Raw genomic sequence first — 15,420 nt, forward strand, 5'->3', positions numbered from 1 at the left:
TGACGTGTTCATGTCCATCTTTTCTCTGGACTAGGACGGCACCGAGGCCTAGACTACTGGCGTCAGTGTGTATTTCGGTATCGGTGTGCTCGTCGAAGTGCGCAAGTATGGGCGGCGACTGCATGCGTCGTTTGAGTTCTTGAAATGCGTCGGCCTGTGCCGTTTCCCGCTTGAACTCGACGTCACATTTTGTTCGCTGTGTCAGCGGCTCAGCGATAAGTGAAAAGTCCTTGACAAATCGCCTGTAGTAGGCACACGTGCCAAGAAATCTACGCACTGCCTTCTTGTCGGTGGGCTGCGGGAACTTTGCGATGGCAGCTGTTTTCTGCGGGTCGGGGCGTACTCCTGATTTGCTGATGACGTGGCCTAGGAACAGAAGCTCATCGTAAGCGAAGCGGCACTTTTCCGGCTTCAGAGTGAGCCCTGATGATTTGATGGCCTCTAATACTGCCGCAAGCCGCCTAAGGTGGTCGTCGAAATTTCCGGCGAAGACAACGATGTCATCCAAGTAAACAAGACACGTCTGCCACTTCAATCCTGCTAACACCATGTCCATGACGCGCTGAAACGTTGCAGGCGCCGAGCACTGTCCGAATGACATGACCTTGAACTCGTAGAGGCCGTCTGGCGTGATGAAGGCGGTCTTTTGGCGATCTCTCTCGTCGACTTCTATTTGCCAGTAGCCAGACTTGAGGTCCATCGACGAGAAGTATTTAGCATTGCAGAGCCGATCCAATGCGTCGTCTATCCGCGGAAGGGGGTATACATCCTTCTTCGTGATCTTGTTCAGTCGACGATAATCGACGCAGAAACGTAGGGTTCCGTCCTTTTTCTTCACCAAGACAACATTAGATGCCCACGGGCTTTTCGACGGCTGGATGATGTCGTGGCGCAGCATTTCGTTGACTTGTTGCCTAATAGCTTCACGTTCTCGCGTCGAAACTCGGTGAGGGCTCTGGCGGAGTGGTCGAGCGCACTCTTCGATTATGATGCGATGCTTTGCAAAAGGTGTTTTTGGAATCCTCGATGATGTCGAAAAGCAGTCTTTGTATCGACGGAGAAGACTTCTGAGCTGTTGCTGCTTGCTCACGGGGAGACTAGGATTTACGTTGATGTCTGGTTCGGCGACTATGGTCGGCGGGGTAGATGCGGCAGAATCTGAGAGGACAAAGGCAATGCTCGTTTCCATAATTTCCTCGATGTACGCGATTGTCGTGCCCTTGCTGATGTGCTTGAGCTCTTGGCTGAAGTTGGTTAGCATCAGTCCCACTTTCCCTCCGTGGAGTCGAGCGATCCTTCTTCCGACGCAAATTTCAAGGTCGAGTAGTAGATGCTGGTCGCCCTCGATGACGCCCTCTACGTCAGCGGGTGTTCCGGTGCCGACAGAAATAACAATGCTGGAGCGCGGCGGGATGCTCACTTGATCGTCGAGCGCACTCAAGGCGCGGTGACCACGAAAGCTCTCTGATGGTATCGCTTGATCTTGTGAAAGCGTTATCGATTTCGACTTCAGGTCGATGATTGCGCCGTGTTGGTTTAAGAAGTCCATGCCGAGAATGACGTCTCGCGAACACTGTTGGAGGATAACGAAGGTGGCAGGGTCAGTCCGGTTATGAATGGTAATTCTTGCCGTGCAGATTGCAGTCGGCGTAATGAGGTGTCCTCCAGCGGTCCGAATTTGGGGGCCTTCCCATGCAGTCTTCACCTTCTTCAACTGGGCGGCGATGTGTCCACTCATTACGGAGTAATCGGCCCCTGTGTCGACTAAGGCAGGGACTGCGTGGCCGTCGAGAAGCACGTCGAGGTCGGTGGTTCTTTGTCTTGCGTTGCAGTTGGGCCTTGGCGTCGGATCACGGCTGCGTCGTGTTGAACTGAAGCTGGTACGTCGCGTCGTGAAGTCGTCTTTCGTCGGTGTAGTCTGGGCTTACTGACTTCGTAGGGACGGTGGCGTGTCGTCATTAGGTCGTCGAGATGGTTTCTTATTCGTAGGCGGCGGTGGATCTTCGTCAGTTCGACGAACAGCAACCGCACCTCCACCGGTTGCTGCTTTTAGTATTCCGGATATGGGCTCAATGACTGGCCCCGGGCTGGGCCAGTGTATGGTCGGCGCTGCGGTGACAGGTAGCGGCCTGGTGACGGCGAACGCGACGGTCGTCGAGAGTTCCACTGAGTAGCGGCGAGGTAGTCGGCGATGTCACGCGGGCGCTCTCCAGGCTGTGTACGCGGCGCGTTGACGGCGAACCCTCTCAGTCCCATGTCGTGGTATGGGCATCCGCGATACACATGGCCGGCTTCTCCGCAGTGATAGCAGAGCGGACGGTGGTCGGAGGCTCGCCAAATGTCCGTCTTCCTCGCGTAGGTGCGCTGGGCGACGGGTGGGCGTGCTGGCGGCGGTGGCGGCGGACGACGGAATTGCGGCGTTACAGGGCCCTGGCGCGTTCGCGGAGGGGGGCCTTGACGGCGTGCGACGGCGGCGTAGGTCATCGCACCTGGCTGGGGCGGCGGTAGCTGAGGTTGCACCTCAGGAACTCTAAGCGATCGCTGAACCTCATCTTTCACGATGCCGGCGATCGAGGCCACTTGAGGCTGCGACGAAGTCAGGACCTTGCGCAGTTCTTCGCGCACAATGGCCCTGATGGTCTCTTGCAGGTCGTCGGAACCCAATCCTTGGATGGCGTACTGCGGCGTGAGCCCCTCGCGGTTATATTGCCGGGTGCGCATCTCTAGAGTTTTCTCGATTGCCGATGCCTCTGCAGAAAATTCAGCTATGGTCTTTGGCGGGATACGAATAAGTCCGGCGAAAAGTTCTTGCTTGACGCCCCGCATCAGGAAGCGGACTTTTTTCTCCTCCGACAATTCCGGGTCGGCGGGCCGGAAAAGACGGGCCATCTCCTCCGTGAAGATCGCGATCGTCTCGTTTGGCAGCTGCACTCTGGTTTCTAGTATTGCTTGGGCTCGCTCTTTTCGCATGACGCTTGTAAATGTTTGCAAGAAGCCGCTTCGGAAGAGGTCCCACGTCGTTAAGGTGGCTTCTCGATTCTCGAACCAGGTCCTGGAGGCGCCTTCCAATTCGAAATAGACATGCCGCAGCTTGTCGTTGCTGTCCCAACTGTTAAACGTTGCGATCCTCTCATACGTCTCCAGCCAGCTTTCCGGGTCCTCAAATGTGGAACCGCGGAACGTCGGTGGCTCTCTGGGCTGCTGCAGAACTGTTCGGGCTGCTCCGGCTGCCATCGGGGCTGTCTTCTTGGTCGTCTCTGGACGAACTTCTCTGCCGATCTTGTTGGTCGTGTCTGGTAGAATTCCGTGTTCCGGGGGTAGCTGCTGTAGCCGGCGGCTTGCTCGATGTTCCGGGACGGCGCTGGTGTTGTCTTTGCGGTACGGGCTTCGATTAGGGCTTGCCGGGGGCGTCCGGTACATGAACGTAAAGCACCTCCACCAGATGCCACGTGGTGGTGACGTTGAATAACACAGTAGCAATACTGTGAACGAAAAAACTAACTTTTATTGGGCGAACCTGTGCCCACAAAACAGGCTACACTTATAGCACAACGATAGCGGCGAACACGGTCGGCGATCGCCGAAAATCTCATCAGCTGGTCAAGCGCGTCGGCTTTTACACAGCAGTCATCGAATGTTCCAGACTAATCGTTCGGACCCGCTTGTCTTCCGCGAAGTTCTACACCATTCGCGTCACGCAATGAAATCAGATAACACAAGGTTCGGCGACAACAGACAGCAGGGTAGAAGCATCGATAACTTTCCATAAACTTTGGATACATGCAGGTGCGTCCCGCGCTGTGCGACAACACCTGTCAGGCCGCGAAACGCGGCTGCCCGATAAAGATAAGTACACGTGTCAATATTCACATTACAGGCCGAGGCTATCATCTGTACAGCTTGTGTGTAAGTTGTACTTTACGAATTTTCTGGCGCATCTTACTTTGCGAAAGCCGATTAGTTCAGTAACTCGTTTGCGCTACACGGAGAGCCTGCGTGGTCGGGTGTGAGTGGACTGCAATGATTATTTCTCGAGACGACGGTCGACGCTGCGCGCGGGACGCCAACGCCATCCTTTCTGCGACACAGGGCTCTTAACACTTTCGCGTTCAAATGCTGAGAGAGATTCAGGAATTTCCAGGCCTTTTATAACGCGTATCCCTTGACTCCAGTCCCTTTATTACTTAGCGAAAAGCAATACCAATGTATTCGATTAATCTCCGCTGCTCAAGGCCTGTTCATGTCTTCGGTCTGCGTGCAGCATCGATCATTCGTTGGCAGCCTGTTTGAGGCCTCTGATGCGCATTTTCTAATCTCGAGCACTTTATTTGCAGCCTAGAAAAACTACAACACCCATCATCACTTAAACCAATTATGTAACAAAGGGCTCTAGAAGTACTGTGTTGAAAATTTTGCGTTTAAGGCAATGCTGCAAAAATTCATTAGTTTTCTGCAAATAATTAAACTTCATAGCAAAATATACTCGAGTTGCTGGAGAGGAGATTGAACTATACAAAGTAGGTTCGCACTCACGAAACTTTTATTGCTTGGCACGAGTTTGCCGAAACGAGTTTGCTGAGTGTAAAATAAATAAATAATGTAAACGGATGCATCGGGGCCTCTAGGAATCAAGGTTTCTCGCACGTCTGCGTGCATGGCGATGCAGGAATACCGGGCCGGTGCTTTTAAAAGCACTGCCAGTAACGCTCTGCCGAAGGCCGCGGCTTCGTCGAGCTCCCTCGAACAACCCAACGTCGGCAGTTCTAGCAAGCCGAAGTTGGACGCCGCGAGCACGGGGGTCGCGGTTGTGAACCTGAAGGGTGGTAGTTCTAAGCCTAAGCCCAAGGGCAACGTCGCCAGCCCGAAACCGGACGCCGGTGCCTCCAGAGGAAGGGCCACCGCTGTGAGACCGAAACCCACCAAAGCCGGTGGCATTGACCCTGACCCCGAGCAATTGGGTTCACCAACCTCCAGCCCGAGGCCCGTCGTCGCGAAGTCCGCCGTGCCGAACTCGAAGCCAGAGCCCGTCGGACCGCCGCAGGGGACCGTGAATTTGACCAGCGGCGCGGCAAGTCCGAACAGCCCTGTCGCGAGTGCCAAGGACCGTGGCGTCGTCAGTCCCAGCAAGGGCGTCGCGAGTCCCAGGAAAGGCGTCCCGAGTCCCAGCAAGGGCGTCGCGAGACCAAAGACGACGGGACCGAGCAGTGCCGTTATTGGTGGGACCAGTCCTCGCACGGCTGGCTCCCTCCCGAACTCGGAGAAGCGCGGCATGAGCAAGGCGCATGGTCGCGCGGCTATCTCGGCCGCTGCCGACGGTGTCGAAGGCGGGAAAAACGACGAGGAGGAGGCCGCCAGCAAGCGCCATCACGGCAGGCGCACGTCGAGGATCGTGGCGGCCCTGGCCAAGTTCCGCAAGTCTCTGAAGCCTGAGAAGGGTGAGTGGTCTTGCAGACCATTTTCTAGACGGAGTCCACCTCTTCGGCTTTTCTAGTCTTGTTTTGTGACGTCACAAATGCGTATTTGGTGCATGAGAACAATAAAATAAAGAAATGCCGCTGTGCATTCTCGAACTGTGCATATTGTAGAATGCTTGTGAGATGACAAATTATTCATTTTTCATATATTTAAGTGTGGAAATTGCGATGGCAGATTATTTGAATGCTCTTTGCACGCCCTCCAAGCCATGTGAGCAGCCTTGGAATGCACAGTCTACAGAGGTATGAACAAGGACCTAGCCGTAGCGCGCCACAATGTGTGGACATTTCCGGAACCTTAGGAAAATCCAATGCTCTGCGGCAACAAACCTAGGTATATTGTCGGAGCAGAACCACTGGAATTATTGTTTCCCACATTAGTTTTCTTTGTGGTTCGTACAAGAATTGCAAACTAAGGGAAAATACACCCTCGAGGTTGAATTGGATGTCGAAACCTCCTTTTGTCGCCCTTATTTTCTCTGAAGATATTGAAAATGGATGCCTTCCTTAGCAGAACACCCTTACTGCACCATTTCATTTATGTCAGAGTGCTAAAAGAGTGTTTCTGTGAAAGATACACCTCGCAGAGTATAAGAATGCTCGGGCATGTTAAGATTTCAAGAAAGTATAAAACCATAAGTGCACATTTCCCAGGTGTTTGCGCCAAAGTCATTTCTTGAACAAGTCATATGGTCACAGTCGGCTATGAATGCTGACATGCTGCTTCACGCATACATAGTGGTGGTGAAGTGGAAAGACAAACTTTTTCATTCATTTGCTACCCCTCCTTTCGTTTTTTACGAGTGCCTTCGTTTACGTTGTTTCAGCTGGGTGCGGTTTTATAGGTGATCTGCCAATCGTCAGCGAATCATAGCGTGTCAGCCAACCATAGCTCTTCAGGCGAATGTTTTCGGCTGGTGTTTCACCGGGGCCGACGCTTTATTATGCGCAGTAAGATTGCACTATTTATTGCAGTTATCGTTTGCGATAAACATTCGCGCGTGCAGGTAGAGCAGTCTTCTGCCGATAAGAATAGAGCACTCATTGTGGAATTGGCGCACCCCGGTCGTAAAGGAGAAATGCACTATTTTTTTTCTCCTCTCTCCTCCCCGCCTTTCACACTTTCCTGCTAGCTTTGCTTAAATTGTTTCACCTTGGTGCTGATTTGTAGACAAACTGAACCACTTAACAGCGTGGCGTCAGCCTGTCAGAGCAGCTAGAGGAGCTAGTGCACCTTTAAGGTGCTGTATTGAAGTCCCCTGGTGGTGTGGGTGGTTTGGTTAGAGGTAACCCTTATGGCTAGCAATCTGTAAGTACGCAGTTCGAATCCAGGATGCGCAGCTTTTGCTATTTTAAACGTCTCGGAAAACACTTTGGAATTACCTCAGAGGACGTTGTTACGAATGAATGTTACGAAGAGGAAGCCCGATGCACAAATGTGTGTACAACTATTTACATGGGGCAGGTAAGTGCTAAGCGCGCACGCTGGAACACGTCTCAGAGCTCCAAGAGACGGTCTACCACTTCCTCTTTGTCTCCCTCTGGCGCGCACGGTCCTGCCCAAATGCAACGTAACACTATTTTAAGATAGGGTCCTAAGTGCATAAGCACCCAATCTCTGAAACTTTCCTATAAGGAACTTATATTTCTTAGGAGGTAATCATCCGCGCATTCGTGGTGGCTGCACGAGTGCACATAATTGTGCTCTGGAAAAATAAACCTTTCTTGGTAGTTTGCGCTTTGTGTATCGTCTTTTCCTTCTCTTTGTGGTCGTTTCGGCCTCTGTGGTATGCAACCCGAAGATCACGGACAAACAAGCCCAAATTTCCATTATCTTGATTGGTCTGATTATGTATTTATGGCGTTCTAAATCTCACAATTTGCTTGATTGCAATTAGGTTTGGTAAATTAACGCACTTCTACACTACTAACATTCAGCAATCTAACATTTCTATTGAAACTGCAGAACCTGCATAGTTGAGACCCATTGAATTTGATTTTGTGAAAAGAAATAGGGGCAGCTTCGCACTAGTGGTGCGAAGACTGGGCAAACAGCGAAGCTGGCGGCCCCGCCTAAAGGTTATTCTTGGTTCGTGTACGTTTATGCGTGGTTATGCTTGGAGAATCGACCAAGTTTTGTGCATGGTTATGCTTCAAGCCTCGGTAAAGTTTTCTGCTTGGTGTCGTCGTTAGCCCTCTACAGAGCAACGAACACTCGATCACTAAAGTATGTATAATGTCTTGTTCTTTTATTTTAAGTATCAGTAATTTCTTTCGTCATCGTCGTCCGATGGCACAAGTACACAGGGCAAATCTTCTTCCAGCGCGTCTTCACCTCTGTAAACCTTGACCTCGACGCGTCTGGTTGCACGCACGCTTTTGCTCGGTAACGCGAGCTCGTAACTCCAGATCTTCTGCAACTCGTTGGCGTTTTGCCGCCGCTTTACCGGTACGATATTCGGGTTTGGACCGAAGTCATCGCATCCGTTCTCGTAAAGCACAAGCTTTCGTTGCAAAATGGCAGTGCCTCAAACTTGCCGCTTCATTGCAAGGCCTGCGGGAATGATAATAAGCAAGTATGTGAAGCAACGCTTCATTATACAACAATCATGTTTAAAAGAAAAGATGCTGTGACGCATGGACTATTGGAGGCCAACCAGACTATTGGAGGCCAACCAGATTAAGAAAAGAGGGAACGCCTGGGTCAGCACGCCGTCTCTGAACATTTACAGAAATGAAAGCGCGTTTTCAGATAGGTATTAGATTTTGGTTAACCTGGTGATTCCATTCCTATACATCTTCTGTGTTCTCGCGTGTGCGCATTCACATGGTCAGTGCTCCCTCTTTTTCTTCCCCCCTCTCCCCATGGCTATATATTTAGCCGCTTTTGACCTTAATAAACAGTTGCAAGTAGCACCTTCTCATGTCATTGTTCTTTCTTCATTAGTGTGCAGTCTCTGTGGGCCTTCATCTTTTCAAAACTATACTTAGTTCGAGATGCTTTGAAACTTCTCGGGTAACGGCGGTATAACGCTTTCTAGCAGCTGCCTATATGCGAATGGTAACGATATTCCGGTTCGCATACAGACTCTAGTTGCTGACAGTGTAGCTCTAAAGCAGCCTCCGTGCAAGATTCCCCGCTTGGAAAACCGTTTAATGAGTCATTAAAGGCTCGAAAAAGCAGACGTTTTTCATACTGAAGCTGAACAAAAAAAAAGCGTTACCGCACGTTGAAAGTCACGCATTACTCAGAACGTGCAGCTCCTGGGCCAGGTCTCGTAGCCCTATGGGTTGCCCTTTTGAAGACTATGGAGTGAGGAAACAAAGTAGGAGAGAGCGTTACGTAACGCAAAGAGCCTTGGCAAGTCGCATCCTTCGTGAAGTCATTCCCTTCACGTTTTCCCTCGCAGTATCGGCGCGACAACTTAACCTCGAAAACTCATCGTATTGGCCGGGAACGTTTGGTTAATGGTATTTTTTATTCAATGCCCACTTGCTCGGCCGCACTGCCGTATAGCTTTGCCTGCAGAGTTGAAAACACTAGAAGATACCGCACATTCTGACGACCGATCTCTTATTTTGTCCATACGTGTGGCTTCAGCTGCGTTCGGCGATGTTCTCTCCTAGTTCTTTGGATCTATCCTCCCGGCTGCACACGGTCAAGTCCGGCCATATGGTCTAGTTCACAATCTTGCCATCTTCGAGTGGCTCACGGTCCAGCTGCCCCTTTTGTGATGGGCTCAGGACGCCAACATTGCGGAATTCCACAACATGGCGCAAGTTGAGCCGATTAGACATAGCTTGGCCCTTGCAGCCGCCAATGAAAGATACTAGCAAGGCCATTTGGACAAAATAACAAAATTGGAGGTGATCAGAGAAAGCTTGGCAACACCATAAGCCAACCAAAAGGACAGCATTGCCAATTCAGCAAGACGGTGCGATTTGAGCAAAGGAAGCTTATAGGCCCCACCAGGAGGCAAACAGAGATGACAGAATGACCTATTAGACAACATGGCGGCATTTGACAGTGTCAGGCATAGCCCAACTCTGTTCATTTCGTCTTACCATATGCTAGGCTCCCTGTTAGCACCCCCGCAGGGGCTTCTGCGTGAGCAGGTGTTTGATGTGTTGCGACACCACGTACCCGAGCACACGAGGGCTGGACCCACCCGCGTGTAGCCGTACGCGGCTTAGCCATGTCTAGGGAAAAGGGGATCCTGGGGTTGAGCCGATGCTGGGTGTTTCGACCTTCAAGACCCCTCGGCGGAGGCAACACACCTTTTCGGCCTCTGCTTCACATAGACGGCACCTCCAGACTGACACATCTAGAGGAAATCGGCTGTCGCCTTTTCCTGTCTCCCTCTCCTCAAGTCTTCGTCTCTCTCTGTCACTTTTTGGCCTTTCCTGTCTTCTTCTCTTTTCCATTTACCTCCTTTCTCTTTGGCGGCAAGGGTTAACCCTGTGTGGCTAACCTACCTTGGGTACACCGTATTTGGTTATAGTGATGAGGTACGACTGGCGTCGTGCAGACTTGTATGCAAGTCTGCACGACGAACGGTCGGCGTTGTTGCTGAATTTTTATGTGTTTTCATGGAAACTTCTTTCCCCTACCTCCTGATCGCCCCCAGAAACGAGGGCGCACCGAAGATGTCTAAGTTATTTGGCAATCGTACACAGACCTTTCCCCGCTTTCACGTAATCCACTCTGACAAACCTGGAAAGAAGGTGCGAATGATCTCACTCTTCGTCGTCTCGAAATATCCGACGGAAATTTTCGGTCCCGGTTACAAAGCATCGAAAATGGCAAGTGATGATCTCCTTCTAGAGCTCCGAGATCAGAAACATGAAAAACTGCCCAAACTTGTATATTTGGGGGGTGTCCCAGTAACACTGGCCCCACACCGCACCAGGAATACTTCCCGCGGCGTTGTCTCCGATGCTTGTCTGTTAGAATTGTCTGAAGCCAAAGTTCTAGAGGGTTGGAATGATCAAAACATGATTAACGTCAAAAGGATTAAAATGAGGCGTTACTAAAAGGAAATTGATACCAAGCACCTAATACTGACGTTTGGCTCAAGCAACCTGCCCGACACTATCGAGACAGGTTATGTGAAAATCCGAGTCAGACCGTACATCCCAAATCCTCTACGATGCTTTAAGAGCCAGCGATTCGGCCACACTTCGTAGAACTGCCGAGCCCGTCAGACTTGCTCGAAATGCGGTGCTAACGAACACCTCTCTCAATCATGTCAATACTCTGTGCGCTGTGTAAACTGTGATGGGGAGCACGCCGCGTACTCGCGGTCATGCCCATCGTGGAAGAAAAAAAAAGAAATAGTAACACTGAAAGCAAAAGAGAATATATCATTGAAGGAGGCACGCAGGCGGGTTTCATACCTGCCCAGGAACAGCTCTGCCGATGTGGCGCCGCCCCAACAGAAGGGACCACCGACCTCCTGTCTCAAAGGTTTCGTCAACCGAGACGAGGCCGTCACGTCAAACACAGCGCTGGCAAGAGGGCGTGTCCGACGCCTCGCAAGAGGCAATGGACACAACAACCAGCCAGACGGCGCCACCAGTGCCTAAGGAGCGGCGAGCCTCTCTCGATCGTCCCAAAAAAGACAACACTCGCGTCGCGGCGCCTGGGAAGGGCCCGTGAGCTAATCCTCGTCTTTTAAACACACAGGACATAACACTTTTATCAAAATGGAGACACACATACAACAGTGGAATGCCAGAGGACTCCTCCGTAACTTCGACGACATTGCGGAGCTACTACGCAAACACAATCCAAAGCTGCCGTGTGTTCAAGAGGCACATCTGAAACCGCCGAACACTAATTTTCTTCGTACATACACCATCTTCCGGAAACACCACGACGAGTCTAACGCCTCTGGCAGTGTAGGAATAATAGCCGACAAGTCTGTCGCTTGCCGACCCGTTGCCCTTCAGACGCTCCTTGAGTCAGTATCAGTTTGGGCCATTCTTTTTAATGAATTAGTAAGTGTATGTTCCATTTATATACACCCTAACCATCATCTGGAGGAAGCAGTCCTCTACAACCTCACTGATCAGCTTCCCGAGCCTTACATACTCGTGGGAGATTTTAACGCACATTACACGATGTGGGGAGACTCCCTATGAGGCGCGAGAGGACGGCTTATTTAAAACTTCGTTTTAAACTCCGGTGTGTTATCTTCAATAAGGAAATAATTCGCCATAATTCATACTCGTCAATAGACCTGTCGATCGCCTCTTCAACTACCTTCCGTGATGTAGAATGGTGTGTAATTAAAATCCATTCGGAAGTGGTCACTTTCCAGTAGCTGTAAACTTAGTAATACAACATGACTTCCCTCCGCATGTACTTCGCTGGAAGCTGGCCTCAGCTGACTGGGAAGCTTTTAAGGAATGCACCTACTAGTGACGAGATTTTATAAATAATTTTAGTATAGATCATGCCATATCATATTTTACCGCCTTTATAACTGACGCATCAGAAATGTTCATCCCTCAAACAAAAGGTCGTTCACGTCGAAGAGGAGTTCCTTGGTGGAACGATAACTGCTGACAAGCGCGGAAAAAGCAAAAGAAAGCATGGGACATTCTGTGCCGATACCCAACGGCAGAAAACCTTGTCCAATCACAGGGAAGGCGCACGCGATGACAGGCTAAGAGACAAAGCTGAGATAAGTCTTTCGGGAATCAACTCGTATACCCAGGAGACAAAAGTATGGAATGAACTCAAAAAGCTAAAAGGGCAGCAAATTCACCCATTTCCTCTGGTGAACGAGCAAGGAAACACCTTGTAGGATCAAGCAGACTTTCTTGGGGAGCACTTTGAGCGTTTGTCGAGCTCAATCCACTATTCTCAATCCTTCCTTAAACACAAGCATATAGAAGAAGGTAAACCAGTCGTACGTAAATGCAGACAGAATGAACCATATAACCGGCCTTTCAGTATTGCCGAGTTGAGAGATGCCTTGAACGCACACAAGCACTCTGCACCGGGACCTGACAGAGTCATGTATGAGATGATCAAAAACTTGCACGTTGACACACAGGTTACGCTACTCGCACTTTTCAACACTATTTGGGCTGCGGGATACCTCCCATCCGCATGGAAAGAAGCGATTGTGGTCCCTGTTTTGAAGCGAGGTAAAGACCCTTCCTCGGCGGTAAGTTTTCGCCCGATAGCACTTACAAGTTGCCTTTGTAAGCTTTTTGAAAAAATAATTGATCATAGATTCATACATTTCCTTGAACTCAACAATATGCTCGATCCTTATCGGTGTGGCTTCAGAGAAGGACGGTCGACAACCAATCATCTTGAGCGCATTGAAGGATATTCTTCGCTATGGAGAAGGCGTGCGACACAGCGTGGTGCTACGGGATCCTGCGATACTTGTCGGGAAAGGGCATCCGTGGAAATATGTTAAACATAATAGAAAGCTATTTGGCGAATCATATCTTCCGCGTGAAAATCTGCAACGAATTATCCTGACCTTTTATACAACAAACTGTTGTACCCCAGGGAGGCGTACTCAGCTGCACACTCTTTATCGTTAAGATGAAAACACTTCGTGCTTCACTACTACCGGCCAAATTTCATTTTTGTCTACGCGGACGACATTCAAATAGGCTTCAAATCCTGTAACCTCGCAGTATACGAGAGACAGGTACAGCAGGGCTTGAACAAGGTGTCCCAGTGGGCAGACAAAAACGGTTTTAAGAGCAACCCCCACAAAAGCACTTGCATTCTATTTACAAGAAAGAGAGGCCTGGTTTCAGATTATTGTGCGGAACTGTGTGGACAACAAGTACCTGTCAAAAAAGAGCATAAATTCTTAGGTATTATACTTGACTCTAGGCTTACTTTTAGTTCACACATTAAAGAAAAATGTCTAAAAACAATGAACTTACTGAAACTTCTATCCCATGCTACATGGGGTAGCGACAGGAAGTGTTTGACGAATCTTTACAAGAGCCTCATTCGATCACGATTGGACTATGGTACCGTAGTATGTAACTCTGCCGCTCCCAGCGCGCTAAATATGCTAGATCCTGTGCACCATCTAGGTATCCGCTTAACCACTGGCACTTTCAGGACAAGCCCTATTGAAAGCTTATATGCAGAATCAAATGAAAGGTCACTCAATTTCCAGAGAACTTACGTCAGCCTAGCATATTTTCTCAAAATACATTCCAATCATGAACATCCATGTTTTTATACCGTTAACAATGCGGCGCGTGCTACACTTTACCGTAGTCGCCCTTCTGTAAAAAAGCCTTTCTCTCTGCGTGTGAGGTAGCATAGCAATGAAATGCATGTCCCACTCCTCGAGCATTGCTTAATGCATCCAACCAAGCTGTTACTTCTTTGGGAGTGGCAGGTGGTAGGATGTGACATATCCTTTCTATAAGTTACAAAGCACGCTCCAGAGGTCGAAATCTGAATGCACTTTCAAGAGCTACAGTACAAGCAGTCCTGCGCAGAGTTCTACACAGACGCTTCGAAGTGAATTGCCGGGGTGTCCTATGCAGTCGTCGGTCCAGCCTTTGCGGAGTCCGATGTACTGCATCCGGAAACAAGTATATTTACGGTCGAGGCCTACGCACTATTGTCGGCTGTGGAGCATACAAGCCAATCAAAACTCCAAAAAGCAGTTAGATATACAGTCTCCCTAAGTGTCGTGAAGACCTTGATGTCATTCTGTAAGCACAAAAATTCAGTACTCAATGAGCTCTATTCCATCCTCTGTAAAGCTTATATATCCAACCAGCATGTCATTATACGCTGGGTGCCTGGGCATAGGGCATCGAGGGTAATGTTCTGGTGGACGAGATGGCAGCGTCAATTGTATCGGAAGCTATTAAACCTACCGTTGCTGTCCCAGGTGCCACATATATGAGGCCTTTCTTACGAAGGAAGCTGCGAAAGCACTGGCGACGCTTGTGGGCCGCGGAAAGAAATACTAAGGTGCAGGTGATAAAGCCAAAGTTAGGTTTTTGGCTCTCCGTAACAAAATCACGGCAAACGGATGTCCTATTCTGTCATCTCACAATAGGACACACATTCGGGACTCATAATTTTCTACTTGCTTGAAATGAACCTTCAACTGTGGTAGATGCGAGGAGAGGCTGACCATCCTCCACGTCCTGCTGGAGTGCCGGGAAGCCGAAGCCGAGAGAAAGAAACATTTTCCTCTGGTATACCGGTATTGCACCCCACTTCATTCGGCTGTTTCTTGGCAAACAACCGCTTTTTAACGCGAAAGCAGTCCTGGCTTTCTTGATGTTGTCCTACATATTATTAGTCCCATACATTCGTAGCGCTCCGTCTCTCCACAGGATGCCGCTGCGACAGCAGTATTTTATAGAACATGCATCCAGGCCCTTGTGTCTCAAGGGTTCTGGGAAGGTCGTAGTGCTGTGGCCAATCTTTGCCTCTGACATGTTGTGTATGTCATATAATTTATTGCAATGTACATTAAGGCTTAAGGTACACGTCATTAGTCATCGCCATAGTGATATTACACGTACATTTTACGCACTTTACAGCGACTATTTTGGGCCCCTTTACAGCCATGTCACATCAACTTCATACATTGCATCACTCCACTGCGAAGTATGGCGCTCTTTGGCCACACCTGGCCCTTGCGCCAATAAGAACCACACATTCATTCATTCCCTGTTAGCATGAGGTAGGCCAACTGCACCGGAAATGCGGCGATGGCAGGTCCGATCCTCGGACGAGGATCCGTAGTTCAACTGTAAAACTTCCTTTCCACTGGACCCGTATAGGTTTCTTTTGTAGCGGTGTGCTAGGCCACGGCTTTTTAAAGTTGCTTTCCGCTTGGTCCTATGGCATAGTTATTATATATACGGTTTGCGGCCGGCTAAGTTTACTGCAAACTTGGGCGGAGTGTTGCTCTGCACTTGACTG

The 15,420-nt window shown here is 49.7% G+C and overlaps 1 protein-coding gene across 12 annotated transcripts in view; it reads left to right on the plus strand.

Annotated features, from left to right (window-relative positions):
- The window catches only part of LOC135899078 (uncharacterized), a 155,162-nt gene that overhangs the window by 88,892 nt on the left and 50,850 nt on the right, over positions 1-15,420 (plus strand). For all 12 annotated transcript variants that reach the window (XM_070522390.1, XM_065428328.2, XM_065428327.1 and 9 more), the window contains one exon: positions 4,667-5,435. In XM_070522390.1, the coding sequence (XP_070378491.1) occupies positions 4,667-5,435 (769 nt within the window). The remainder of the gene's footprint in view (positions 1-4,666; positions 5,436-15,420) is intronic.

This window comes from Dermacentor albipictus, chromosome 7 (assembly GCF_038994185.2).
Source record: "Dermacentor albipictus isolate Rhodes 1998 colony chromosome 7, USDA_Dalb.pri_finalv2, whole genome shotgun sequence".
Classification (NCBI taxonomy): domain Eukaryota; kingdom Metazoa; phylum Arthropoda; class Arachnida; order Ixodida; family Ixodidae; genus Dermacentor; species Dermacentor albipictus.